General features: G+C 40.3%; 1 protein-coding gene and 1 long non-coding RNA gene across 9 annotated transcripts in view; one reads left to right on the top strand and one right to left on the bottom strand.

Moving 5' to 3' along the window:
- The window catches only part of MYO5C (myosin VC), a 71,800-nt gene that overhangs the window by 31,699 nt on the left and 12,299 nt on the right, over positions 1-27,802 (bottom strand). For 3 of the 5 annotated variants that reach the window (XM_053271805.1, XM_053271809.1, XM_053271810.1), the window contains exons 4-21: positions 27,642-27,798; positions 26,543-26,699; positions 23,749-23,892; positions 22,835-22,916; positions 19,484-19,591; positions 16,011-16,117; positions 13,362-13,627; positions 11,308-11,389; positions 9,172-9,312; positions 7,261-7,386; positions 5,338-5,421; positions 4,938-5,072; positions 4,091-4,188; positions 3,231-3,317; positions 3,034-3,145; positions 2,531-2,742; positions 706-871; positions 86-232 (exon numbers count right to left, since the gene is read on the bottom strand). In XM_053271805.1, coding sequence (XP_053127780.1) covers positions 86-232; positions 706-871; positions 2,531-2,742; positions 3,034-3,145; positions 3,231-3,317; positions 4,091-4,188; positions 4,938-5,072; positions 5,338-5,421; positions 7,261-7,386; positions 9,172-9,312; positions 11,308-11,389; positions 13,362-13,627; positions 16,011-16,117; positions 19,484-19,591; positions 22,835-22,916; positions 23,749-23,892; positions 26,543-26,699; positions 27,642-27,798 — 2,411 coding nt within the window. The remainder of the gene's footprint in view (positions 1-85; positions 233-705; positions 872-2,530; positions 2,743-3,033; positions 3,146-3,230; positions 3,318-4,090; positions 4,189-4,937; positions 5,073-5,337; positions 5,422-7,260; positions 7,387-9,171; positions 9,313-11,307; positions 11,390-13,361; positions 13,628-16,010; positions 16,118-19,483; positions 19,592-22,834; positions 22,917-23,748; positions 23,893-26,542; positions 26,700-27,641; positions 27,799-27,802) is intronic. The other 2 variants (XM_053271806.1, XM_053271807.1) reach the window with 2 other exon arrangements.
- LOC128334727 (uncharacterized) lies at positions 5,850-27,797 on the top strand. 4 transcript variants are annotated; one of them, XR_008311374.1, is made up of 6 exons: positions 5,850-5,983; positions 10,881-11,188; positions 11,485-11,794; positions 19,831-20,029; positions 23,567-23,778; positions 26,474-27,797. It is a non-coding gene; the product is annotated as an uncharacterized LOC128334727 (long non-coding RNA). The 4 variants fall into 4 exon arrangements; XR_008311375.1 differs by having other exon boundaries at positions 19,903-20,029; XR_008311377.1 differs by having other exon boundaries at positions 11,485-11,582.

Here is a 27,802-nt window from a genome sequence, read left to right on the forward strand (position 1 = left end):
CATAACATTTAAAACTTGGTATTTCAATACAACTAAAAAAACACATTAATGCGAAGCATCAATATCAAAGATATTCCTTCTCTACCTGGTCTTCCAATCTTTTCTGCAGTCGCTGTACCCTATATGAAAGTTGGATGTTCAAGACAAAACGGCGAATACTTTGGAATCTGCGCCTAGCAAGCCAAGCTCGAGCATATTTCTGGAGGATTAAAGCCTTGTGTTCTTCAAGCATCTTTATAAGAAAACAGAGGGAACATCTAGTCAATTTTGTTCAGGGAACACAAAGTCACTTAACAAATAAGGTCAGATTATTTTTGAAGACTACACTATAGGTGTGGTGAGCCAGTATAACCAGGATGTGAGGTAATTCACAGTACATAGATCTGAACACAGTCTATAATTCCAACAAGATCCTTACATTCACTGGATTGTGGACAATGCTAATGTCACAATCCTATTAGTCAAACATGGCTCTAGCAGGGCTGTTCTTATGAGTTTGTTGACCGCCAACATTTTGAAGTACTGTGAATTCACAGTGGCACACATTCATAGCTAATGCTGGAATGCATCTTACAATTCTGTACCTATACTGAACACACTCCAGAGCAATAACGTAAGACATAGCCAGAGCAGCCATAAGCTTCACTTTATAGTAAACCAATAAACAGATTTTGGGATCTTGGTGAAATTTTTAATTTCCTGTACCTTTCTGTATTTCTTCCTTGCTAGAAATCCTCGGGTAAAAGCTTGGATTGTCAAAGCAGCCACACGGATGAGCAGGCAAAGTCTACGCACCAGATATCCCCGGCAGTACTTCTGGATAACAATAGCTGCCCATGCTTCCTTTAGGGCCGTTGCTGTTATAGCTCGTCTAAAGAAAGAAGAAAGTTATCCTTAGCATTTGAACTCTACTCCTTCCTTAACACATATCTTCTCTGGACCACTGCATGCATAGCAGTTTCCTTGCACACAGATAAGGGCTATGTATCATCATGTGTAAAACCAGCAGGTGTATTTATTTTGCCACTGGTCAGAGAACTACTGAGCAGGACTTTGGACAGGAGAAGGAAAGTGTTACTCAGATGGTGGGCCATGGGTGGATTCAACCCCTGAAGCAATGTTATCCTTACCAATAAGTCATGGTAAAAGGATTGTCCACAGTTTCAGCAAAGCAAAGAGACAATGGGTTAGAGTCAAAGAATGCCAAGTGGGAGGGACACAGTTGCTAGCACCGTTCTGTAAACCCTTCCACAGGAATATTAAGCAGATTCTACAGCAGTTCTCATGCTCCCAGGCACACAAGATTTGTACAGCCTTTTGCGCCAACTCTGGTGCACATGGAAGACTATATTGAGGCTTGGTTGTCATGCACGTGGGACAGGGCCTTCTCTGTTGCTGCCCCCAGACTCTGGAATGCTCTCCCGGTGGCTCTTCGCTCCTCAGTCTCCATCACAGCTTTTAGAAAGCATGTCAAATCGTGGCTTTTTACCCAGGCTTTTATATTATTGTCTCTGCTGCTGCTCTTTGTACTCTGTATTGCTTTTATGCTTGTGTTTTAAATTTTTAATCAGATTTGTTTTATATTTTTAGCTTAATATTTTAATTGTGTCTTTTTTACAATCTTGTTTTTAAATTTGGCTGTAAACCGCCTTGGGATTGTTTTAATGAAAGGCAGTATATAAATATAACAATGAATGAATGAGTGAATGAATGAATGTCTGGATTTAATTTCACTTCTCTACACTAGTTAGAGATGCAGCGGGAGAGCAACTGGCCCAATCCATCCCCAGCACAGCATCCCTCCAGTGGCTGTTGCTGGTGTCTATCTTATGTTTCTTTTTCAGACGGTGAGGCCTTTGGAGACCGGGAGCCATTTTACTCATTTATTTCTATGTAAACTTCTTTGGGAATGTTTGTTGAAAAGTGGTATATAAATATCCGTCATTGTTGTGAGTGCGGTATAAAAGAGAAGATGCCTTCCACATGAGGATAGGTACCTTTGGATCCAACTCAGCATTTTCACACTTAGGAACAGATATTCACACTTTAATATTAGATTTCTTCTTTACATTTTGTATATAATGGCCCAGCATATTTCACAACTATGAAGCACTTGGTGTTAAATGGCCCCAGTTTTATTATCGAGCCTTATCACTCATGAGAGGGTCAGCTTATGCAACACAACATGCTTCTAGCTTCTGGATTCCCTTCTGGAAAGCAGACTACCACCCTTTCTCAAACAAAAGTTAGCTATCCCCAACCTAGAAAGACATCTGTTTCAACACATTAAGCTAGGCAAAACAGTGATTCCTCATGTGGCAGATGCTTCACTGAGAAGCTAGCATTTGAAATCTGATGGGACACTTCAACAGGCATCATTATTCCACTACTAAACAGCAAAAAAGTAGATTGTAAAAGTGGATTGCAAAACCTTTTGCCAATTGCATGCTGATTAATTCTAGACATGACCTTGTCCTTCCACAGATACACATATTTCTCAATAACTAACTGGATTATTGCCTGAAGTTACCGTACAGAACGCTGTCCTCGGAAGTATTGCTGTATTGTAACTGCTGCTTGTTTGATACAAAGGAATTTCTTCCGTTGGAGCCAACCTCGGGTATGTTTTTGAATCATGATGCAAGCCTGCCGCAATTTGTCAGACCGTAGCTTTTCTAAGTAAGCAACTTGACCTGCTCTGAAGAAAATTTTTGTTCTACCAAACTGATACTGGCTAGGATCCTGGAGAGGGGGAAACCCAAAAGAAATGTAAGATTTATTTAAAACACATTGCAACATGATACAATTTTAATTCTAGCTTTAACAAAATAGGAATATAATATTGAGACTAAGATTTACATATCAGGCTGTATAAAAATGTGATAGATAAATAACTAACTAAATAAGTAAATAAGTAAGTAAATAAATAAATGAAAATATTATTTTAATATATGGATGACAGATGAAGTCAAGGTTATTTAATATTAATGAGGACTGGCACCTTGGACTGCTGATTGTTACAAAACCTCTGACCTGGATTAGCCGCTGCAAAACAATCTTGCAAATTTGTTTCTTATCATTTAAAGAGAGTTCATGCTGAGACATGAGAATGCTGTAACGGCTGTAAAACTCAATGTAAGTCCATCTACAAAAAACAAAAAGAACAATTAAACTGGTGAAATAAACTGACAGATATGAAATTAATGAAACCGCAGGGGATTGCTATGTACCTGGATGGGTAACTCTGAGAGCTAATCCGAATGGTTTCCAACACACCACAAGCTCGCAACTGTTGAACCACTCTTTTTGAATCAAACCTATGGGAGTGAAATAAAAGTTATTTCTGCCAGATTTTTTAAATTAAAGGTTATTGAACATTTTTCTCATTTACAATGTATTCAATTCCTCATTATCATTGTATCCCACCCTCTTATCCACCCCCCCCCATATTCATTCAATGAAGGAAAGGAAAGGAAAGATTTCTGCCAGATTTATTCATTGATTTATCCTACAAAATTATTTATTTTAATTAAATTTTATTTATTTTTACCTTTTACATCCCGCTCTTCCTCCAAGGAGCCCAGAACGGTGTACTACATACTTAGGTTTCTCCTCACAACAACCCGGTGAAGTAGGTTAGGCTGAGAGAGAAGTGACTGGCCCAGAGTCACCCAGCTAGTATCATGGCTGAATGGGGATTGGAACTCGGGTCTCCCCGGTCCTAGTCCAGCACTCTAACCACTACACCATGCTGGCTCTCATTATAACCTACATATCATGGTGAATGATTTTTAAAAAGAGGAAAGCACAGTTTTACATTTTGTTACACAAGTCTAATTTAATGGAAAGCAAATTTCCTATTCATTCATTGGCTGACATTGATTGATTGATTGATTGATTGATTGATTGATTATCTGCTTCCTGATAAGTTGCAAACAAAATGTTTTCAGTATTTTTTTCATACTATAATTTTAATTATCCCCCCCGCCCCGCATTTCTGATCTCAGCCTCTTTGCATCAGTTGAGAAAAAGCAGGATATAATTTTTTATAGCCAATAAATACGGTAATCAGTGGAACAGATATACTCACTCAAATGCTAACTTCTGGTCATTTGGCTTTATGCATCGTACATAGTGAGGTGTGGTTGCATTAAGTGTATCCATTAATAAATATAAGGAACTGCGAAACTGAAAAAATATTTAGGCAACAAATTAGCTAATTTAAGCACAACAGAGGAACAAACTTAAAAATGATTGCTTGTGAATGGAAGTTGCAAGCTGAGATACAGATGCAGCTTCCAATAGTGACAGTGTTTCACTGAATATTTACAAACTAGATGGGCAAGACAGAGGAATGTTATGGGGTCAAGTTCAGGGGAAAGGCAAACGGGGAGTCATTAAGCAATCCGAGGTCAAATGGAAGGGAATTAGCCATTTAATCCGAGGGGAATCTGAGAGAATTGCCGAGGGCCAGTCCGAGTCAAAGGGGGGGCAGGGGATACAACTAATCAGTAGGAGATCCAAGAGAAGAACCAGAAAACAGTCCGAGTCAAGCCAAAAGTAAAACTCAAAGAATATTTCTCCACAGGAAGTGAGGGAAAATGGAGCAAGAACCTTTGCATGGCAGTGAGACATGGATCACCTCAGAGTGATCCTGTGGTTCTGTGCATTCCCTTGCAATGCACATTATCAGAAAAAGCATAATTACTGGAATGACCAAGCAGGTACCAAGTGCTACATGCAACAGTGATTTCCAGATTGTGCACTGGGGTCCATGTTAGAGGTCATATTCTGTGCTCTGTGGCATCATCACCATGCAACTGATATTTCACATCCCCAAATAAGTACAATGCTCAATCAAGAGCTCCCAGATAACAGGTTGATGGGGAAATGTTCATCAGGAATGTTTTTACCCCCCAAGAGAAGCTTTAAAATACCTTATCACCAACAGTTGTACGGAACTGCTTATTAGGTGGCTTGATCACCGTTTTTGCAGATTTAACTTTGATAGCTGAGCTGAAGGGGGAAATGGGTATTGGTCTGTCTTGAAAGAAGTTGGCACATAGTTGAAACTAAAAGAGAGAGAGAGAGAGAGAGAGCAATGAATTGTGATGGCATTGCAGATTAAATATCTCTTTCAAGAAAGAAAAGATGTTCATTGGAGACTCTTGAGAAGTCTGAAAACGTATCTGAACATACTGGAAAGGCCCAGAATTATTGTTTCAAGGATTCTTAATATAGTAGTAGAAGAGAAACCATTTCCTGTTTTGTTATATACTATAGCAAATGTAATAGCTATCACTAGTACAAAGTAATGATAACAACACAATCACAAACCTTGCTGTTTTTCAAGATTTCAATCAATACTTCATACACCGTGTCTCTGTTTTTTTCCATAAATCCTTCACTTTTATATTCTACCTGTGCATGAAAGGTGAAATCAAGAACTGCTAAGCAACATGGCAAATATAAAAAGAAAACATATTTCCCCCAAGTACCCATATATAAGTGGGCTGGCCTGAGGCCATATCTAGTAATTTTATTAGCAGAAAAAAGTTATTCTGGAAGTTGCCTATGCTACAATATCAAGATGTTGGCTCTGGCTCTCAGGCATTTTCATCCATGAGTGCTACAATACAGTGTCAGCAATTCCAGATTCTTGGCACAATAGCACATGTACTTGCCACGGAGATTTGGTTCTGCTTTGACATGGAGATGACCCCAAACCTGGTTATTATACTAAGTGGGCTTAATACACACTACTGACATTATACAACTTAACTGCTTGAGGCAATTATGAGCAAGGCAATACAGGTAACAACATTTTCTTCTGTTTTTGTTTTTGCCCAGGAATGAACATTGATTCAAGTCCTGGTTTCAAACCGTGAATTAGAAGTGAATCCTGATTAGCATTAGCTATGCTAACATCAGTGCAGAAATATCACCAAACCATGCTTATGGGTGAAAAAGGAAACAGAAACAGGTGATAAGATTGGACACTCCCTCCTAATGTCTTAACCATGGTTCTGGGATGGGAAACACTGCATTTGCATGGGCTCTTAGCCTAAATTAATTTAAAGGTCACTAGTTCCACTAACAGTTTGTTCTAGTAAAGCAATTTAAAGTTCTAGATTTAAAGATTTTACAGTGCAGCCCACAAACCCAGCCCACAGAACACATGATGTTTAAATTTAAGCTTGTTTTGACCCAGCAGTATTCTGTGAGAGTATCATCATCATCATCCTTTATTACAGTCATAGATCAGCATAAAAGTACATGTTAAAGAATACGGGTAAATAAAAGTGGAAGTAGAAGGTGGTTACCTTGAAATACTGAAATACCCTGAAATACTGAAAATGTATGAGGGTGATTACATGTTAAAAAATATGAGTACTAAAAAAGCTAAAAGTACTAAAATACTAAAAATGAGAATGAATAAAATAATAATAATACTATTACTATTATGTTTAAAAGTCATAAAATGCAGTACAATGCAATAAAACAACAGGTCAGGCATAGGCAAGTGCAAGGTCAATCCAGAGTCATCAAGAATCAGATTAAGGGGGCTCACAGCCTATCATCCTTGGATGGATGCCGACTGCAGCTGCACAGAACTTGGCAACACGATGTGTAATGGCAGGGTTAGAGTCAGAAAGCAACAGAAAGCTGTAGAATTGTCTCGAACGTCCCAGGAACTTGCTTAGCAATGGGAGAATAAGGGCGACATGAATGTCTGTATAATGTGAGCGTATGGGATGCTCTCCAATGCGCAATAGAAATTCCCTGCATTGGCACCATCCTGTTGTGCATACCTTCCTTGAGACAAAACTGCAGGTGTGTTTTGCACAAAAGGGCTCTTTGCCTTTGCACATCAGAGTGCACACGGCTTTTTGGATCATTAAGGCGACTGATCTGTATGGAAATAAATGTGCTCTGGCAGCTTAATTGTTCTGTAGCTCATAATGACAATTGTTTAAATTTATTTATTTATCAGATTTGTGCACCGCCCCAAACTTCCGTCTCTGAGCGGTTAACAATAACATAAAAACAAGTTAAAAACATACACAAAAACTTAAAACAATTTAAAAATCAAACACAGATTAAAACCTAAACAACTGAAAAAGCTTGGGTGAAAATGACTTCATTGTTTTTAAATGAAGAAGGAGTTGAGGCAGAGGGCTTCAATTTTCTAGATGTTTATAATCATACAATTCCATAACCATTTCATTAAAAGATACAAGATAAGACTGAACACTCTACCTTATCAGCAAAGTGCTGGATTATAAAAGACGAGTTGGACATTCTTGGCTTTTCAAAGAGCGGATTCTTAGTTATAAAATTGTTGTATAACTTCTGAAGCCAATTTTCATCAGTTCCTTGAGGTAACTGCAAAAAAAGTGGTGCAGTGAGGACTTAACATGGAAATTGGAGGGCAATACATAACACCTTTAGAGATTATTCAAATTGCTGAAGTTGCTATTTTGGAAGGTGTCAGACAAGAGTTTCTAGCAGCATGGCCCAGGTGCCTTACCCTCTGAGCTACTGTGGTGGCTCGCCAGGGGAGGAGGTGATGGGCCTGTCAAATTTCAACACCCTCATTGGAGATGAGCAGGCTGCAGTATTTTAACTAAAGCAATACAAAAGATCAGGGGAAACTGTAATATGGTCCTAGGTTAATAACATCAACTACAAAAGATAAGAATATAAATGGGCATTTTAATAATAAAGGTTAATAATGCTGCATAAAATTGCTGAAAACTTAATGAGGATTGCTTTTAAAAGTCATTATACATTAAAAGTCCTCATACATACACTGGTTAGGTCCTCAGACATATGTTGACTAGATTGGGTAGTCTTGTGACTCCAAGTGAGTTTGAGTCCTTATAGATCCTTATAAAGTGAGACACGTTTCGACTCGTAGCCTTCCTCAGATACTTTCCATGTATTGTTCTCGAGGGCAGAGCCTCGAGAAGACCTATAAGGATCTATAAGGACTCAAACTCACTTGGAATCACAAGACCACACGATCTAGTCAACATATGTCTGAGGATTTTTACTATACTTGAACCAATTACCTAACCAGCATATATATGAGGACTTTTAATGTATTGTGCAGCTTTATTTTATGCAGCACTATGAACCTTTATAATTAAAATACCCATTTATATTATCTTTTGTAGTCACATGTTATTAACCTAGGACCATGTTACAGTTTTTCCTGATCTTTTCTATTCCTTTGGTTCACTTTTGGATCAGGTTCATATCCTGCTTTGTTTTGTGTATAGTGGTATTTTAACTCCCACTTCATCAAGGATCAGGTGACAAAAGGGGCCAACAGGATTCTACACAGTGCAATAAAAACATCTGACTTCAGTCTGACTCTTCAGCCTGAACAACTTGTCACTCAGGTAGAGCTTGAGCTCTCAGATTGGTCACATCTGAACTCCCTTTTTTTAAAAATTAAATTTTAATTTCTATTTAATTACCTGCCTGTCTCTCAGTTAATCTCTAAACTGCCAGCCTTTTCTCAGTCTAAGATGTGGTCTAAGACATGTTCTAAGATGCTTCAATTCTCTTGGCTACCATGAGTCCACATCGGAAGCTGCCATATACTGAGTCAGACCACAGGTCCATCAAGATCAGTATTGTCTACACAGACTGGCAGCGGCTTCTCCAAAGTTGCAGGCAGGAATCTCTCTCAGCCCTATCGTGGAGATGCTTCCAGTGAGGGAAATTGTAACCTAGATTCTCTTCCCAGAGCGGCTCCATCCCCTGAGGGGAATATCTTAGAGCTCACACATCAAGTCTCCCATACATTTGCAACCAGGGCAGACCCTTCTTAGCTAAGGGGACAAGTCATGCTTGCTACCACAAGACCAGCTCTCCTCTCCAGTATCTTACTTGAGAAACTAGTGTCTGTATAATGACAGCACATACATAAATAGAGCTTATGATAGAGTTTTCAGTGATAAATACCAATAAAATATTCTAGAACAAGAAAAAAGGAAGTCTGAGTTTCAATATGGTAAGAACAGATGCCTTGGTGACACAGCTGTAGAAATGTTGTGGTGCATATGGAATCTAATACACATTACTAAGAAAGGAAAGCAAATATGTACAAACAAAGAAGGATTGTGGCTATATTAAGCGTAGCAAAAGAAGAAAACTTACCAGACACTCTTCATCCAGCAGCTCTAAAATGCCCATTTTAGCTTCAATAAGGTCAATCACTGGTTGGTTGTCATAAAAGTCAATGAGTGTCCATGGGATATTTTCTTTCATATATTCTTCTTGTTCAAGTTTAAAGACATGCTAACAATGACATTATTAAACACGATCACAACAAAATCAAGTTCTTAATGAGCCACATTTAAAATCCTTATTGCCTAACAATACCGAGGGCAATTGTTGGGCTGAAAAATGGATTATGCATATAAGAAGTAAATCAAAAAATAACATTTTTGTCAACTATTGAAGCTGTAAGCTGGATATTAGCTACGGCACTTGTCAACAAGTTACTTCAGTGAGGTACAAAGATTTTGCATACCAACCCCGAAACCTCACACAAATTGTTCTAAATTCTTCTCACACCACGTGATAAGAACTTCATGCCTCACACCACTCTATGACATCCCACACTCTATGTATCTTCCCACCATCTCTACTCCCCAGCATCTTCCCAAGATCTCTACACCCTATTTTTCCTTCTTGGCCACAGTTCCATAATCACCTCTCTCGATCCATATGGCTGGGAAGAGGTGGAGGTTTTGTTAATGGAGGTACTCTACTGTAGATAATGACTCCTGGAAAAGGTGAATTGAAGGTTGTCTGGGTTAAAACACTCTATGAGCTTGATGAGCATAAACAGGTTGCTCACCTGTAACTTATGATCTGGTAGTGATCAGTTGCATACATAAGAAATGGGTTCTGTGCCTGTGCTGGGACCTTGCAGGTAGATTAACTAGCTCCTTGTGACACCCATTCTGCCTTGCATGAGGTGTGTCGTGCTTCCATTGAAATGGGCAGTTGAGGGCATCATTTTTTCAGTTTCTTGCAGACCACCATCTCCTGATGATCTTCCTATGCCAATACAAGGGTTGCTATTTTTTTAAACATATAGCCCATCTCTACTGTAGAAGGGAGGTCCGGGAGGGTCTTATGAATACAATGGATCACTACCAGATCATCATAAGTTACAGGTGAGTAACCTGTATATCTGGACCGTGATCTGTTGCATTCATAAGGAATGGGTGATTAGCCAGTTTCCATGCAAGGTGGTGGGCACAACATCCGTTTCAAAACACTTCTCCCAAACCATGCCTGCTCAGCAGAATGCAGGTCAATAGCATAGTGCTTAATGAATAGCTGCTGTGAAGACCATGTTGCAGCCATGCAGATATCAGCCATACGGATTCTTGACAGATGTGCTGCAGAAGACGCATACGCCCGTATGGTTTGTGGTGGATCTATGCCCTGCAGTCTATACGCCTGCACTATTAATTCCACCAACCAATGTGTGAGTCGCTGACATGATATTGGTTGCCAATATTGATTATCAGGAGATGGCGGTCTCCAAGAAACTGAGAAAATGACGCCCCCAACTGCCAATTTCAACTGAAGCTCGAAGCACATGCAAGGTAGAGTGGGCATCACAAGGAGATAGTCAATCTACCTGCGAGGTCCCTGTGCAGGCGCAGAACCCATTCCTTATGAATGCAATGGATCATAATCCAGATCAGGATGTACCTTACTGCAGTAAAACAACAGAAATAGAGGACATGTGTCATATTTTTTTGGAGATGTGAAATATAAATCAGAAGGCAAAGCAGGGCTGGAAAAATATTTCAGATTCTTAGATGTTGGCACCAAATGTTTTGCAGAGTCCAATAAGGCGAACGCTAAGGCGTTTGAAAAGCAACTGACAAGACTGGAGTTCTAACCGCCAAATCAACAGTTGTACCAGGCAGTTAGAGCACTCGAGGAGCTGAAGAATTCTTCGCCACGAGGTCCTGCGCAGGCGCAGTACCCAGACTTATGATTACCATGCAGATCACTTAAAAGATCATAACATCTTTAAGTTCAACTCTGCATAGAGATGGAAACATATTTTACTTTCTAGGCACCAACACAACCACTGAAGGTGCCTGGGCAATCATGTGCCTGGGATTTTTCCAGTCCTACTAAAAAGGTAAGATCATGAGCTCAGTAGTGACCTAAAAATTAAAGATTTAATTAAAAGATTGATTTTGCAAGATGATTACAATATCAGCACTAATTCAGACGAATAACAGCATCAAAATATCATACCAGGTTAAATTGCTGCTGTAGTTTTTCATTGGCATAATTGATGCAAAACTGTTCAAAGCTATTCACATCAAAAGTTTCAAATCTGAAATAAATTATTTGAAATGTAATGGATAGATTACATTTTTATTTGATATGTGATTCTATCAATTTCTGTCTCTCATTTGTGCCGCAAAGCAGGAAACAAAGCTTCCTTTCGGGGCGAATAACTGCCTGTCAAACATACAAGTCCTAATCAACAATCTTCTTGTGCTTTCTTCTATCAGAACAAATAGTCGGTAAGAGATCTCCTTAAACTAGGAGTCTCTGCAGTATTCCTCATCAAAGTATGCCTCTGTCACTTTTTAGCCTTCCAGAAAGCCATTTACAATTCCGGCAATGTACATGTACGAGTACAATCACAGATAAGAGATAATGGATGAAGGAGGGGATACCTATACTGTTTGTCCTTTATATGAAATCTGGATAGATATGCACTCCTTAAAAAAGAGTACCGTATTTTACGGACTATAAGACGCTACGGACTATAAGACGCACCTTAATTTTAATCCAGTTTTTCAGAGTTTTAACATAGTAAACTGTTAAAACATATAAGACGCTCCTGAATTTTGGCGGATATTTTTCGAGGAAAAAAGTGAGTCTTATAGTCCATAAAATATGGTAAGTATAAAACATATTTAAAAGTGTATATAATGGTGCAAACACTGGTGGAGGCGAGTTGTGTCATGGGAAAAGAGAGCAGGAAACACATCACGAGCAATACCTAATATTTTGTAAGGAGTGAATGTGCTATCTGGCAAAAGTCTTGCATTTAGTCAGTAAGTATTTAGGCAAGGAAGGAAAAAAGACTGGCTTCAGAGTGAAAGCAGAGGCACATCTTAACCCACATTTGGCAGAGTCTTTCTTCAAAGAATCTGCCTCCTAGTGGATGGACTGGAGAGCACCCTAGAGTCCTGGACTATTTGAGGGCAACAAGTAGGAAGACAACACGCAGAGAGCACCAACAGTAAAAAACAATGTGCATGTACATGTTGATGGTGCAAGAAAGGCCCTTAGTATTCAAGGCAATGGGACAAGGTAGACATGCTCATGTGCTAATATAGCACCACAAATGGATTCTGTCACAGCTTTAGCTAGTCATCAAAAGAGCAGTTCATTGGGTCAATAACATTATCTTTTCCATTATTGATTTTTTTGCTTCAGAGATTATGTGAAAGGACTGCAAGTACACTATACTTGAACTTAGCCAAATGGCCGAGAAGCGATAAAGAGTTGAAAGTAGTACATGCTAACTTCCCCAAATTCTCTCACTACTAATACAGATATTTATATACCGCTTTTTCCAAAAAAAGTTTCCAAAACAGTTTACATAGAGAAATGTCTCCCTGTCCCCAAAGGGCTCACAATCTAAAAAAGAAACGTAAGAGAGACCCCAGCAACAGCCACTGGAAGGATGCTGTGCTGGGGATGGAGAGGGCCAGTTGCTCTCCCCCTGCTCCATAAAGAGAATCACCACTTTTAAAAGGTGCCTCTTTGTTCAGTTAGCAGGGTGCACCCAACTGAAAGGTACAGAAACTTGAAACCCAACTGAGTAAGCACTATGCAAAAGTGGTTTTGAAGTCCCCCAACCTGAAGATACTTATCAAAAGATCTTTGTGGTTCCACTGACAGGTAAATGTTACCAGATTTATTAATTTCCTCTTATACAAAAAAAGACCCAAGTTCAAATCCCCATTCAGCCATGAGACTTGCTGGGTAACTCTGGGCCAGTCACTTCTCTCTCAGCCTAACCTACTTCACAGGGTTGTTGTGAGGAGAAACTTAAGTATGTAGTACACCACCCTGGGCTCTTTGGAGAAAAAGCAGGATATAAAATGTAAGTAAGTAAGTAAGTAAATAAAATAAAATAAAATGCAGTTAGCCCTACCACTTCATTGCTCCATTTCACAAAGATTAAGGAACACAAATAGGAAGTAAATTCTGATCATTTGCTGAAATAAGGCAGAGCATTAAATAAAACATGTAAAACTCCCCACCCTGAAAAATAATCATCTTACCCATAGATGTCCAAAACACCAATAAAGGTATGCTGCTTGCCAGGAAACTGCAATGCCTTGTTAATTCGTTCCACAATGAAATCAAAGAGATGAGAGTAGATCTTTTTTGCCAGAGCATCACGGGCATTAAGAGCTTGAGATTTTGTCATTGGTTTTACTACAGTCTCCGAAGTAGTGATAATTTTTCTATGGCACAGCCATCGTGCCATGTTGTCGCTTTCCAAGTCCAGAAGTTCACAGAATATATTAAGATGCTTATCATCCAGCTTGAAGAACAAAAAAACTCGTCAATTATTACTAGGGGATTTTTTTTCCAAATAAAAAGTCACAAATGCATTCTTGCTATAGAAAGCACACAACACCACGATGTAACAACTAGAGATGTGCAAAACGATTTGAGCTCAAAACGGGCAGTTTTGAGTGTTTTTAGCTCGAAATGAAATGCCCTTAAAATAAACGGCCTGTTTTGAGCTTGCAACGAAATGACCCCGTTTCAAGCTCGAATAGTTTTGAGGGCCATTTTGGAGGGCTGTTTTCCCCTTGGTTTTCTGGCACACTTCCTTGTGATCTCCTTGTTTCTTGGTTGGCTTGTTATGATCCATATCCAGTGCTGTCATAGGCAACTGTGCCCCCCTCCTTTCAATTTCGCTCACTTGCCAGTTTCTTTTGTGGGTTGGCTGGTAGGTAGCACCCATCCTGCCCTACCATCCAACCCACTTTGGTGTCCCTAGGAGCTACCCATGGGGAACAATGGAGTGGTTTGAGTTCTCCATTGTTCCTTATGGCCAAAACACTTGAACCCTTTCGAGTTCGTTTCGTCGGAACAGCAACTTGGCCACTGTTCCCACAAAATTAAGGTGGGGTTGGGGACCTGGGATAATACTTGTTAGTCCTCTTTTTAGTGGGTTGTGCCAGGCTTTTTGCTGTCATGTGGTTGGGCTCTCTTGGGAAGGGAGATGTGGGCAGTGCATCCAGCAGCTTTGGGGCAGTTATTACGGTCATGGTGGGAAATAAAAGAATTGGTGTTGGCAGAGCAGCTGGCTGTTACAGGGGAAGGGAAACTAGTAATTTAACAACCGTTTCCCCTTCCAGCTGCCCTATCAGCTCTCAGGTCTCGGGGAACAGTTCCAACTACCCACAGAACCTTGCCTTGCTCCTTTGCAATGCCAGGTCGGTTCAGAATAAAACCAAAATAATCCATGACATGATCGTGGATGAGGGAGCCAACCTGGCTTGTATAACTGAGACCTGGATGGGGGAGGCTAGTGGCCCAGTGTGGGCCCAGCTTCTCCCACCTGGCTACTCTGCTGTGGAGCAAGCTAGGGGAAGTGGGTGGGGGTGGAGTGGCTGTGGTTAAAGAATACCATCTCCCTTACCAGGACCCCTGTGAGACATTTGACTTATATTGAGTGTGTATTTTTGAGGCTGGGAACTAGGGATAGATTAGGGATTCTGTTGGTGTACCGTCCACCCCGCTGCCCAACCAAGTCCCCAACTGAGCTGATAGAGTTGGTCTCGGATTGGTGTTGGGAGTCCAATAACCTAAGCGGTGGATGGGAGAAAAGGAAAAGATTGTCTACAACACTCAGATATCAAATACCTAAATCCTCAAGTATCTTACAAAGTCCAGAGCCTGGAGCTTCAGAATTATTCTACTGAAGAGAAATATCACTTTTAAACACAGTTAGGACCAATGAACATCAAGTGCAATGCCCTGCCCCAAAGAACAACCATCTATATTCTAGCACACTCATGGAGTGATACTATGGGGTTAGACAGAAGCATCATGAACAGGTAATAGAGCATTTAGGTGTGGAGGGAATGTTGTGCCTGCTCCTGGTTGTAGAGTAATGTTTCTTCCTGTTCCCTATTTAATTGCATCTTGATCTGTAATTCTGAATCTTATTCAGCTTCTGAAGCTTCTAGGGCAACACTGTACATAACTTGTTATTTATATAAATAACTTATATAAGTTATATAAGTTATCCAATTATAACCTCGTGATGAATAGGGACTGACACTTTGATCAGCAAGGAAGTAATGAAGTTCCATGAAGTGTGTGACAGTATCACAATTTTCAGAGGCAAATTTAGAAAAATTAGATGTAAAACTCTGGAACAGGCAAAGCAATAACGATGATAATGCCTCTAAGCGTATGCAAAGGGCATTTTGCTCCCCCACTGAGAAACGTTGCTAACATGGCTTAGCTGTGCAAAACCTAGGCTTAAAAAGCCCACTCACCTATGAAGTTTTTGGGGTGGTTCCCTCAGCCTAACCCATCTCACAGGGTTGATGTGAGGCTAACGTACTGCTCTGAGCTCCTTGAAGGAAGAACAGGATGCTAATAGAAGTATTTGTCCGCCTTTGGTAGGTTCTAATAAAAGTATTGCCCTACTTTGGGGGTCTTTTTTCCCCTTAATGGATCATCGTGGCTATGTACAATTTTTGCAGGAGACAGTTGTAACTAACCAATAATGAATAGCTGCACAGAAGGAAGCAAAGGGAAATAACAATAATGTGCAGAATTTCCTGCTGAATTTACTAAGAAAATGCAGTGGTCGAACCCAACTTGTGAGAAAACATGACAAGACTTGCCAATGTTTACCAAGGAAAAACAAACCACAAAATGCTTTTGCTGATATATCTTACACTAACAGAAGATCTTTCATCACCGACAGCCACTATCTGCACATTGCCTAAATGTAGAATTGCTGCCAGTATTTTAAAAACATCCATCTGGAAATCTTCCTTAAGACCTGAAAGGAAAAACAAACAAACAAAAGCTCCCACATTAAGCACTCAAAAATGAGAAGAAAAGGTATTCGCTATTGCAATACAGGTGGCCCTCATGATCTGCGGGGGTCCCATTCCTGCCAGTTTCCGTGGATAACAAAACCACAGTTCATGAGACTCTGAATCAATGGGAAGGGTGGGGGGTCCTGAATGTGGAGCAAAAGGCCAGTTTCATTGAAAAATTGAGGGTGGTGGGGGTTAATTTTAATTTTAATTTATTTATTTGCAAGAAAGCCACAAAATGGCTCCGTTTAGCAAAATAGTGGCTGGAAATTACCTGGAAATTACCTGTGGTTTAAAAACCACATATAATGATGGGTCTATATAGCCTGGCTGTGGATACGTGAAATCGCGGGTGCCAGGACCGCAGATAGCGAAAGCCACCTGTACTATGTTCAGAATGAGAAAGAATTCTAGAATAATTCTAGGGCAAGTATGGAAATGAGTGGGGCCAAATCCCACTTTTTCTCTAGAGCAGGACTTACAATTCTATCTGGACCACTTTTTTTAAAAAAAAATTATTATTTCTTGTTTACACAGTCAGACAGGTGTTATTGACCAGTTTGTTTTATCCAGACATCGAGTCCTTCCCAAGGACCTGGGATGGCTAAATTTTATTATCAAAGTTGTTGTTATTATTATTATATATATCATCGCAAAATATAGGCTGTTCCCAGTAAAGTTACTTTTTGTAATTGGCTGATGGTGATTTCTGTGGCCCCTATGGTGTTGAGGTGCTCTTCAAGTTATTTTGGAATTGCACCGAAGGCGCCAATTACTGCTGGGATTATTTTGGTCTTCTGCCACAGCCTTTCAATTTCAATTTGTAGATCTTTGTATTTTGTTATTTTTTCTATTTCTTTTTCTTCTAATCTGCTATCCCCTGGTATTGCTATGTTGACTATTTTGACTTGTTTTTCTTTCTTCTCGACTACAGTGATATCTGGTGTATTGTGTGGCAGATGTTTGTCTGTTTGTAGTCGGAAGTCCCATAATATTTTGGCATCTTCATTTTCTTCAACTTTTTCAATTTTATGGTCCCACCAATTTTTGGCTACAGGTAGCTTGTATTTTTTGCAGATGTTCCAGTGTATCATCCCTGCTACCTTGTCATGCCTTTGTTTGTAGTCAGTCTGTGCGATCTTCTTACAACAGCTGATTAGGTGGTACACTGTTTCATCTGCTTCTTTACAAAGGCGGCACTTGCTGTTTGTTGTGGATTTTTCGACTTTGGCTCTTATTGCATTTGTACTTAGTGTCTGTTCTTGTGCAGCCAGTATTAAACCCTCTGTTTCTTTCTTCAAGTTGCCATTCTTAAGCCATTGCCAGGTCTTGGTGATTTCTGATTTCCCACTTATATTGTGCAAATATTGACCATGCAGGGGCTTCTTTTTCCATTTTTCTGCTCGGTTCCTGACTTGTTCTTTCTTGTAGGCCTGCTTTCTTTCATTGGTGTTGAATAGTTTCTCGTTATTGACCATTTGAAGTGCATCTTCTTCACTGTCCTTGATATATTTTTCAAGGCCTCTTTTCTCCTCCTCTACTGTTTGATGGACTTGTAGCATTCCTCTTCCACTTGAGCTGCGAGGGAGGTAGAGCCTATCTACATCACTGCGGGGGTGCAGAGCATGATTGATGGTCATGATTTTCCTGGTCTTACGATCTAGCATCTCTAGCTCTGCCTGGGTCCAGTCTATTATTCCTGCAGTGTATTTGAATAATATGTACTGTATAGCCCAGGTGTTTATGGCTTGTATGGTTCTCGCGCCATTGAGTTTGGACTTTAGAATTTTTCTAATTCTCCTGATATGTTCACTTTCAATTTTTCTTTTAACTTTAGTGTGTGCGATGTTATCAGCCTGAAGAATGCCCAAGTATTTGTAATGTTTTTTCTCTTTTTCTCTATTATTAATGAATTATTATTATTATTATTATTATTATTACACAAAGAGCTCCAGATTCTACCCTTTCCAACAACATTTTGGAAAACATTTCTGTTTTAATTTTTGAGATCATCAAAAATGGAGGAGAGCTGGTCTCATGGTAGCAAGCATGACTTGTCCCCTTAGCTAAGCAGGGTCCACCCTGGTTGCATCTGAATGGGAGACTAAAAGTGTGAGTACTGTAAGGTATTCCCCTCAGGAGATGGAGCCGCTCTTGGAAGAGCATCTGAGGTTCCAAGTTCCCTCCCTGGCAGCATCTCCAAGAGAGGGCTGAGAAAGACTCCTGCCTGCAACCTTGGAGAAGCCGCTGCCAGTCTGTGAAGACAATACTGAGCTAGATAGACCAATGGTCTGACTCAGTATATGGCAGCTTCCTATTTTCCTGTCTGTACCTTTGTATTTTAATTATGTATTGTTTTAATCATATTGTAAACTGCTTTGAGATTATTTTAATGAAAAGAGGTATATAAACTGAACAATAAACAAACAAACTCACATAATGGTGTGCAAGACTCGCACTCAAAGTCGTGTGCAAAATTAGTTACACAAGGGAGGAACTACACTTTACACCAGCAAATTCATGTTCCCCAACATGAACTTAGGCGCATGGACATTCATTTGCAGGAGAAAAATGGCTGGTGGGAGGGAACCAGCATACATGGGAAGGATTTTGCTTTTGCAGATGTCACCTTCCACCTCCATATTTGTGTTATGTGGAAAATACCCCAAACTAAGTACTGCATGCCTGATTAATTTGGCCATTTCCACACAGCAATAAAATGAGAAATATTCAAAGCTTTCATGCAAGTCCTTACTCTCTGTATACACTGTAGGCTTTCATGCTAATTCCTAGCATGATCTTAGCCTCTGAACACACATCGAATAAGGATCTTGTATAAGTTTTGCAGTGCCATCTGCGGCTCTTGCATTTCAAGAAGAACCCACCCTTTTTCGTTATCACTTTTGTGGAAACTAGGGAAAATGATGAGTTCTTCTTGGAATGCAAGAGCTGGCCAGTAGGTGGCACTGCAAAAATGGGACTTGGTAATTGCAGGAGATTCAGCGCTTATGTGCAAATTCTAAGAATGATTGTACCCTCTGTGCACAAGTTGAGGAGGGATGCAAGATCCCTCCTCAACTTGTGCACAGAGGGTACAATCATGCTTAGAATTTGCATATAAGCATTGAATATCCTGCACATTATTGACATGTGCAAGTGGCCATTACCAAGTCCCATTAAAGCAAAGAGCATAGCAACAGCAGAACAAGTAAATTAAGCATTAAATAATTATAGCTTCTTCTTAGCACTTATTTTCACAATTCACTAGATCTCACAACTCTGATAATTTTGATAGTTTATTCAAGGCAAAACCTAAGTTTATCTACCTAGCAGGGTGAATGTCTTTTGAGTTTCCAACATGTTGTCTTTGTCACTCACTCCTTCAATCACAGTGTTTCCACCCATGTTAGTATAGTTAAATTCTTCAGCAGTCCCTGTAATTGAATAGCAAAGATGCAACAGTATACTCTAGATGTCCAGACGAGAATCTTTTACTAGGTCACCAGTGGATACCAAATACTGCATTCACATGAAAAATAACAGAATCCTAAGATACTAACAAATATAGACAGAAAAGAGCTTACTTAGCACATTGTGGCTAAGTGTTAATGGGTTTGAAATGTGATGGAATTTCATTTCACTTTGTAGTAGTGGGCTGATTGTAAGTCTAAAGTTTCACAGAGAGAACTTCACCCACCTTTCCCACCATGCAACTGCCATTTCATATATCTGGATCAAATGATAGATCTGAAGCAAGTGTTGACCATAGGAAAACATTCTATGGCTTGGGCTGGACCATAAGATGCAACTCTAGGAGAAGATGCAACTCTAAAAAGAAGGAAAAGGACCCCACTTCCTCTCACTCCTACCAGGTCAGTGTAATGGTCCTTGCATGGACAACAGTACCATAGGTAGTTTAGGGGGAAAACACTGGCACACAAGTATAGAAAACAGTTGTTGTTCACTCTGAGGTCTTCATCAGACCTTACCACTGGCATGAGAAGATGAGGTCCTCTTGCACTAGTTTAAGGTTCCTTACATAGGATCCTATATGCATTTGTCTCAGTGCTCAGAGGATCAAGCCAGAGAGGCATCTAGCCTATATATAAACCAGGGTTATTTAAACTGTTTTCCTGTGCTACCTGAACAATCCTCTGAAATTTTAAGATCTGGCTTATCTTTTGCTACCAGAATGAATTCACTAAAAGGAATTGCCTTAACTAATTGGTGACTACTTTCCCATTAAATTGGTTGCTATTTACCCTCATTCATTTGTTCAAACAATTTCAACAGAGCTATAACTGATTAGGCATGGAAGAAGAGTAACCTCATCTATAACTATTTTTTTCTGCTCAGCAGCTAGAGTGAAAGTACATTCACTGGCACTTTCAGGGTGAATCCTTACCCCAGGTCAGGCTGCTCAACTTTGGCCCCAAAGCGGTTTTTGGATTACAACTCCCATAATCCCCAGCCACAGTGGCCAATAGCCAGGGATTATGGGAGTTGTAAGTCAACATCTGCAGGAGGGACAAAGTTAAGTAGCCTTGCCCCAGGTACACTGTTCTTTGAAAAGTTCACACAGAAATAGCTCTACAGCATAATCCTTTTAAGACACTGGCCCCTGCACACTAGAAAATAATTTCTCCAAAGTACAGACACTTACCATCTACTGTTTTCATTCTGTTAACCAAAAACAGCCAAGACAAAAATTATCCAAGAAATTCATTGATTTTTGCCATGAGGTAGTTTTTGTCCCAGTCAATGTAATTTATTGGGATTGAAAAATGTCCCATGATGTTTTTCCTCCTCTTGAGAGTACTCTAGGGAGGCCAGAGTGGGCAACCTTGGTCCCTCAGATGCTGTCAGACTACATCTCCCATCATTGTGGAATATCTACCTCACTATAAATAGTGTTTTTGTTTGGGGTAGAAAAACATCCTGCCTATCAGGAAATGCCAGTATTTAATAGTAATATAGGTTTTAATTCAGTTTCTTTTAGTACATGTTGGAAACACAGTATCTTGTGTTGTTCAAAACACAGCTCCTGTCGAATATAATTAAAAACACGTTGCTTACCTGTAACAGGTGATCTTTTGGTGATCCATGTTCACTCACAAAATGGGTTCTGCACCTTTGCGGTAACCACCGTGGAATAATTCTTCAGCTTCTCAAAGGCGCTCTTGACTCCACCCATCGCACACGGGGCACATCCGTTATTTTTGGCAGTTACAGCACCCGTTACTCGGTTCCTGAATGACTGCTGTGAGAATCGATGAAAGGTGGATGGATGAGGGTAGGTGGAAGTGGAAGCATCCTAGTAGTGTGGAAGGATGAGCAGGTCAAATAGTGGCTAGGATGTAGTTACAGCACTTTCTTTAGCAGTGCCTGTCCAGTTGGCCTCCACTGCTGAGCATATATCCTCAGCATAATGTCTTACGAAAGGGAGGCCTAAAGACCATGTTGCTGCTTTGAAAATGTCCATCATACTTATTCCAGACATATGAGCTGCTGACGTAGCCATTACTCTCGTAGAATGTGCCTTGACTCTAGATGGAGTCTTAACCTTCTGTATGTTGTAGCACATGGAAAATGACTTCAACTAATCAGTCTGCAACTTATTCAGACATGGATTCATGCCCTGGGTTATTGGAAGAGCAAATCTGCTTCGCAGCAGATTTGGAGCGGTTTAATTCGCTGCATTGAATCGCATTTCCTCTGCATTTCCTCGGATCCTCTCCGCATTCCTGCAGATCTTTCTCTGTGCACATTCTCAAGGCTTGAGAAATCATTGCTTTCTCTCTGAGGTGAGTCTCACCATCAGTGAGACCCGCCTTGAGAGGGTTAGCAGGGAGAGCTAACTTCAGAGCCCACAATAAGCAGTTTTACATTCACTTCCCTGCTATTTTCTGTGCACGCCATGAGTGTCGTCGTCATTCCTTCAACAATGCTGCAGAAGCAGAAAGCTTTCTACTTGCTCTGGATTCTTCCCACCAAACTCCTGCTGAGGACTGAGAAACTTTGTTAGGCCTGTCTTAGTAGGATATTAGAGTGAATAACTTTCAGCCACTTTCAGTCAAGAGTGCTTTGAGGAGCTGAAGAATTCTTACGCAAGGGTTACTGTGCAGGTGCAGAACCCATTTTGTGAGTGAATATGGATCAACATAACGATCAATTCTTTTTGAGAAGTAGAATGTATGGTAGTTGCGCTATATGCTAAAAAGGCACATAGATATACCCCAAACAAATACAAGTACAAGTGCGTTTTCAGACTCTGGGTGTCTGGGTATTGTACAACACACTTTTTAAAAACAAACAAACATGGACACTAATAGATTTCTGGGATGTTTTTCTACTTCAAGTCCTTTGGAATTTGCAATGGGGTAAAAAATGTCCCACTTATCAGGTAGTATATGCTGCCTGGGAAATCGGAACATGATGTCTAGTCTTCTTTACTGGCTTTTCACACATTTTTCAGCATTCACTGTCGTCAATTCTCTTTCATGCATTCTACTAATACTTTTGCTATTTGTCAGAATGTTAAAAAAAACCATAAAATAAATTAAGTATGTAGTACACCGCTCTGAGCTCCCTGGAGGAAGAGCGGGATATAAATGTAAAAAATTAATAAATAATAATAATAATAATAATAATAAATAGATCAATCTTGTGAGACATACCTAGTTTAAGATGTTTAAATTCTGGTCTCAGAGCAGATGCACACAACTGATAAAATATATGATAATTTCTTTCATTCTCAGACTGCAAATGAAAGATGGAAAGAAACTATAAAATCAGAAATAATTTGAAGTACGACATATTGTAGAAGTGGGCCACATACCCCAGGTCCTAGGCTGCTCGACAACTTAATATTATTTATTTTACATGACAACAATCAACATGACAACGTCATGTGCACTATGACACATCACTGGAGATAACCTCCTCTGTGTCTGGAATCAGGAAACCTGTTATATCAGTGAATACGGCTCATCAGACCAGATGACTAACTGCAGAAATGGCCCTGGAGGCAGTATGTTGATTATAGTTCTAAGAGGATGAAATCCTACAGACAATAGCAACTTGTAAAATTCAATACAACAGAGTTTTAGCCTAATGCTAAAACTATATTGTTCAGCAGCCTCTGATGGCAACAGATCTACAGTACATGCACTTCCTCTCCAAATCACAAGTGGCAAATGCTGTGTGCTTTTGCCAAAACTGTTACTGTAATAATCACTTCAATTAAAAACTAACAAGGGTCAGTAAATAAAATAATAATGCCTCTGGGGAACACTAATTGAAAAACTCTATGCAGAAATTCAGAATCTGATTTTCTAACCATTGTTTTTGGAAACCAAATGCAGAAATCGCTTCTTTTTTTAACCAATACTGTGGACCCTGTATTCCAGTTAAGAAGCAAGGATCAGCTTTTCCAGAATGTGGACAGCTTGGGGATACCCACTGTGTTCAGAATTGCACAGATTTAAATTAATCAGTAAAAGTAATGTGGAAATTACTACTGGCAATGCAGAACATTATCTGTCCAAAATTAACAAAGCCACACCATAATTTCACTGCTGAATTTACCAACCTGAAAGACAACTCTGGATTTCTCAAGCAGGTATGTTCTCATATTTGCGCCAATGATCTGGTACCTCTTATCAAAACTGATTTCCATATATTTCCCAAAGCGACTGCTGTTGTCATTGCGTGTGGTTTTCGCATTTCCAACAGCCTATAAAATGGAAAGTCATGTCAATTTATCTTTAATTCTTTTTTAAAAAATGATTCAGGGGTGTAGTTTTCAAATGTAATCAAGTTTTGACTACACACATATATATATAACATGGATGTTATATTATGGCACTCAAATGAACAGGTGGCTCACCTGTAACTATTGATCAGGAAGTGATCCGTTGCAGTCAGTAAAGTGGGTTCTGCACCTGCGCGGGACCATTCGGGCAGAATTGACTAGCTCTTCGAAGCACTAAGTCCCGCCCCCTGCACATGGTGCACTTCCTTAGTTTGGGCAGGCTAGTGTTTTCTCCTCAGTTCCTGAAGGACTGACATTTGAATACAATCATCGTAAGGATGCAGTCCATGGCTTTGATAAGGTAAGTAGCAGTCCATGTTCCATAAACACACATATTGCCTCTTCTCATACTGCAGTGGGGCCGGTGGGAGGGTCTTATGATTGCAACAGATCACTTCCAGATCAATAGTTACAGGTATGCAACCTGTTTATCTGGATCGTGATCCGTTGCACTCATAAGAGTGGGTGACTAACGAGTTGTCAGTCTGGAGGCAGGTGTAGTATGCTAAGCTAAGACCCTTTTCAGCACACCCCTCCCCAAACTGGCCTGAGTTGCAGAGCAAAGGTCCAAGGCGTAGTGTTTAACAAAGGTATGCCCAGAGGACCAGGTTGCTGCAGGGCAGATGTCCTTGAGCTTAATGCTGGACATATAGGCGACAGAGGTAGCATAAGCCCTGGTAGAGTGGGGCCGTATGGTCCCAGGGGGTTCTACTTTCTGTATGCCAGGAAAATGAGTTCCACAATCCAGTGGCATAGTCTCTGCCTGGAAATTTGGCAACCCTTAACTTTGCCCTTGTAACCTACAAATAAGGTGTAGGGCTTGGTCAGATTCAAGTAGAATAGGAGTGCAGACCACACATGCAAGAGATGCAGTGACCATTCTAGAGCCATCATGGGGTTTTGGAAGAAAATAGGCAGGACAATTTCTTCCTATTTCAACCTGAGCAGGATCTAAAATTAACTGAGCAGACATCAGAAAACTTGTGAGCGTGTGCACATGTGCATGCCTTAGAGGGAACAGTGAAGCCCAGCCAGGCTCGGTAAAGGGGACCGGGACGTGTAGCCGGACCATCCTCTCGGTTACTTCTCTCTGCAGTGAGAGGGAAAGGAGGGGCAGGGGAAATGTAAGTGTGTCCAAAGCAGAGGAAGTGGTGCCAAGGCTCAGTGGAAGAGGATGGAGGAGGTCCCAGGTTCAATTCCTGGCCTCTCCGGGTACAGATGGGAAATAACTTGTCTTAAAAACCCTCGAGAGCCACTGCCAGTCAATGTACACAGTACTGAACTAATGGTCTGCCTCAGCAGTAGGGAGGTTCTCATGTCCATATGACTCAGCCCTTATCCCTCCTCAGGTAAATAACAATTGAACAGGACTTAAGATCGTTTAACTAGATATATTAGAGACTGGCTATAGAACTCCTTATATGTAAATTAAGTACTCTAACACAGTTATGGTTTTCCCCCTCCCCACCTTATGCTGGCATGTAATACCAATGCAATATCATGGACTACGAAGCTACTTTGGTGCAATTATTTGGTGCAGCAGTTATTTTGCTTGATTCTGATTTCTTGGCACAGTAGCTCATGGAGATGGGAGGATAGCTGGTCTTGTGGTGGCAAGCATGTCTTGTCCCTTTGCTAAGCAGAGTCCACCCTGGTTGCATATGAATGGGAAACTGCATGTGTGAGACTGTAAGACATTCCCCTTAGGAGATGGAGCCACTCTGGGAAGGGTATCTGCAGACTTGCATGCAGAAGATTCCAAGTTCCCTCCCTGGCATCTCCAAGATAGGGCTGAGAGAGATTCCTGCCTGCAACCTTGGAGAAGCTGCTGCCAGTCTGTGAAGACAATACTGAGCTAGATGGTCTGACAGCAGTATATATGGCAGCTTCTTATGTTGCTATGAGAGGGGCTTTTAATTCAGGGGTGCCTACAGCGGTTTACTTGTGCTCACAACAGGTAATGCAATCGCAGTAACTAAGGAGGGAAAGAAACTTCATAAGTGATCTGCATGCAAGGGAGTCAACTGCAACTGCACACAAAAACACAAACAGATTTTACACAGCAAACCTATGCAACTGATGCTTGACATTCAATCAAAGCAAAACAAATTTGCTTAAACACTGTTAACCTTCCACTTAACAAGACTGTTTTTAAAAAAACACCAGGTAGAGTTTATGAGGAGCAGGTTTTAGAAGAGCGCTCGGGACCAATGTTCCATCTAACAGGGATTCCCAGACGTTGCTGACTACAACTCCCAGAATTCCTAGCTGTAATGGCTTTTGCTTGGGAATTATGGGAGTTGTAGTCAATAACATCTGGGAATCCCTGTTAGAGGGAACACTGCTCAGGACGTATTTATTTCATCAAGCCTTCAATCAGCTGTAAGTTGATTTTTTATGGTTACTGTTACTGGTTTTGTTGTTTATTTGTAAACTGCTGCCACGAGACATTTGTATGAGCCGGTGTATACATGGAAATAAATAAATATAATTTTAATTATAGATGCTGAGGACATTAGAATGAGATGATTCAATCAAATAATATCCCTGTGCAGAGATAATGATAATTTACCTCTGTTATTGGATTGGATGCCAACACTTTATCTTCTACTTGCGCATTGCTGCTTGATCTACTGACTGTAGCAAAGTACCTCATAGCATATCTAGCAGAAACTGTTTTTCCTGCTCCTGATTCTCCACTGACTATAACAGACTGATTCTTGTTGTTCCTAAATCAAGAAGAGAATGTGTTACTCAAAGAAGGTTGCCTTCAAAGCCCTCCATAGCCTTGCACCTCCCTAGTAGGGATGTGCAAACCGGTTCAGACTCTCCTGTCCAAAGGTCTTCTGCTCCTTCAAATAACTCCCCTACTGCCTCATACTGAGAACTGCCTCCTATAACACCCATGTGATGTCGCCTCTTTTACTTCCTTCAAATGCCTTCTTCCACAAAGCCTTTGACACAACACCTTGGTCTCTATTCTGTACTGTAGCTAAGCTTAAGTACGAGTCATGGAAATAACCACATACTTTCCCCCTGCATAGCAAGCTTCCATTCCTCTTCCCTCCTGGTGAGCGCTGTGCTAGACTCTGTAGCATAGATAATGGAGACCTATATACACAACAAGCTTGGATCAATTTTATACCACTTTAACTGTCATGTCTTTTTCCAAAGTATCCTGGGAACACTGAATTCCCAGAGTTCCCTGTAGGAAAAGTAACTATTAAACCAGTTGAAATATGCAATACAGATATGACCCTAGAGTCAGCTTCGAACTCAGTAACTAACTCCCTAAGCTTCTCTCTCTCTCTTTCTAATCTAGTGACCTGAAACCATAGAGTTTCTGAGAGATGAATATAGACAGGAAGGCACATTGCATACTGTGAGCACCACAAATATAATAAATAACTAGCACAAGGCTTGCAGAATTGTGCAAAAAGCTATTTATACCTGCTTTCTTGAAGACCTTTGCAGAGACCCTTGGTAATCTCTGAACAGCTGTTCCAGAGTACCTGGACCTTCCTCAAGAATCAAGGAAACTATCTGATCACTTCATTGATTCCCAAGAAATTTTCTTGCAAAGCTTTTGAGAGGCAGTCTTCAGCATTTTGCAGCGAAAGTCATCAATTTTTAATACCTGTACTGTACATTTTAAACACAACATAAAATACCATCTACTCAACCTTGCCATCTGTTTGTAAGCTTCTTCTGCCACAGCAAATATATGTGGATCCATATCCCCCATATTCTGGCCACTGTAGGCATGGATAATGGCATCTCCATATATAGGCAACTGCTTGTAGGGGTTCATAGCAACCAAAATTATTCCTGT

This window comes from Hemicordylus capensis, chromosome 10 (assembly GCF_027244095.1).
Source record: "Hemicordylus capensis ecotype Gifberg chromosome 10, rHemCap1.1.pri, whole genome shotgun sequence".
Lineage (NCBI taxonomy): Eukaryota > Metazoa > Chordata > Lepidosauria > Squamata > Cordylidae > Hemicordylus > Hemicordylus capensis.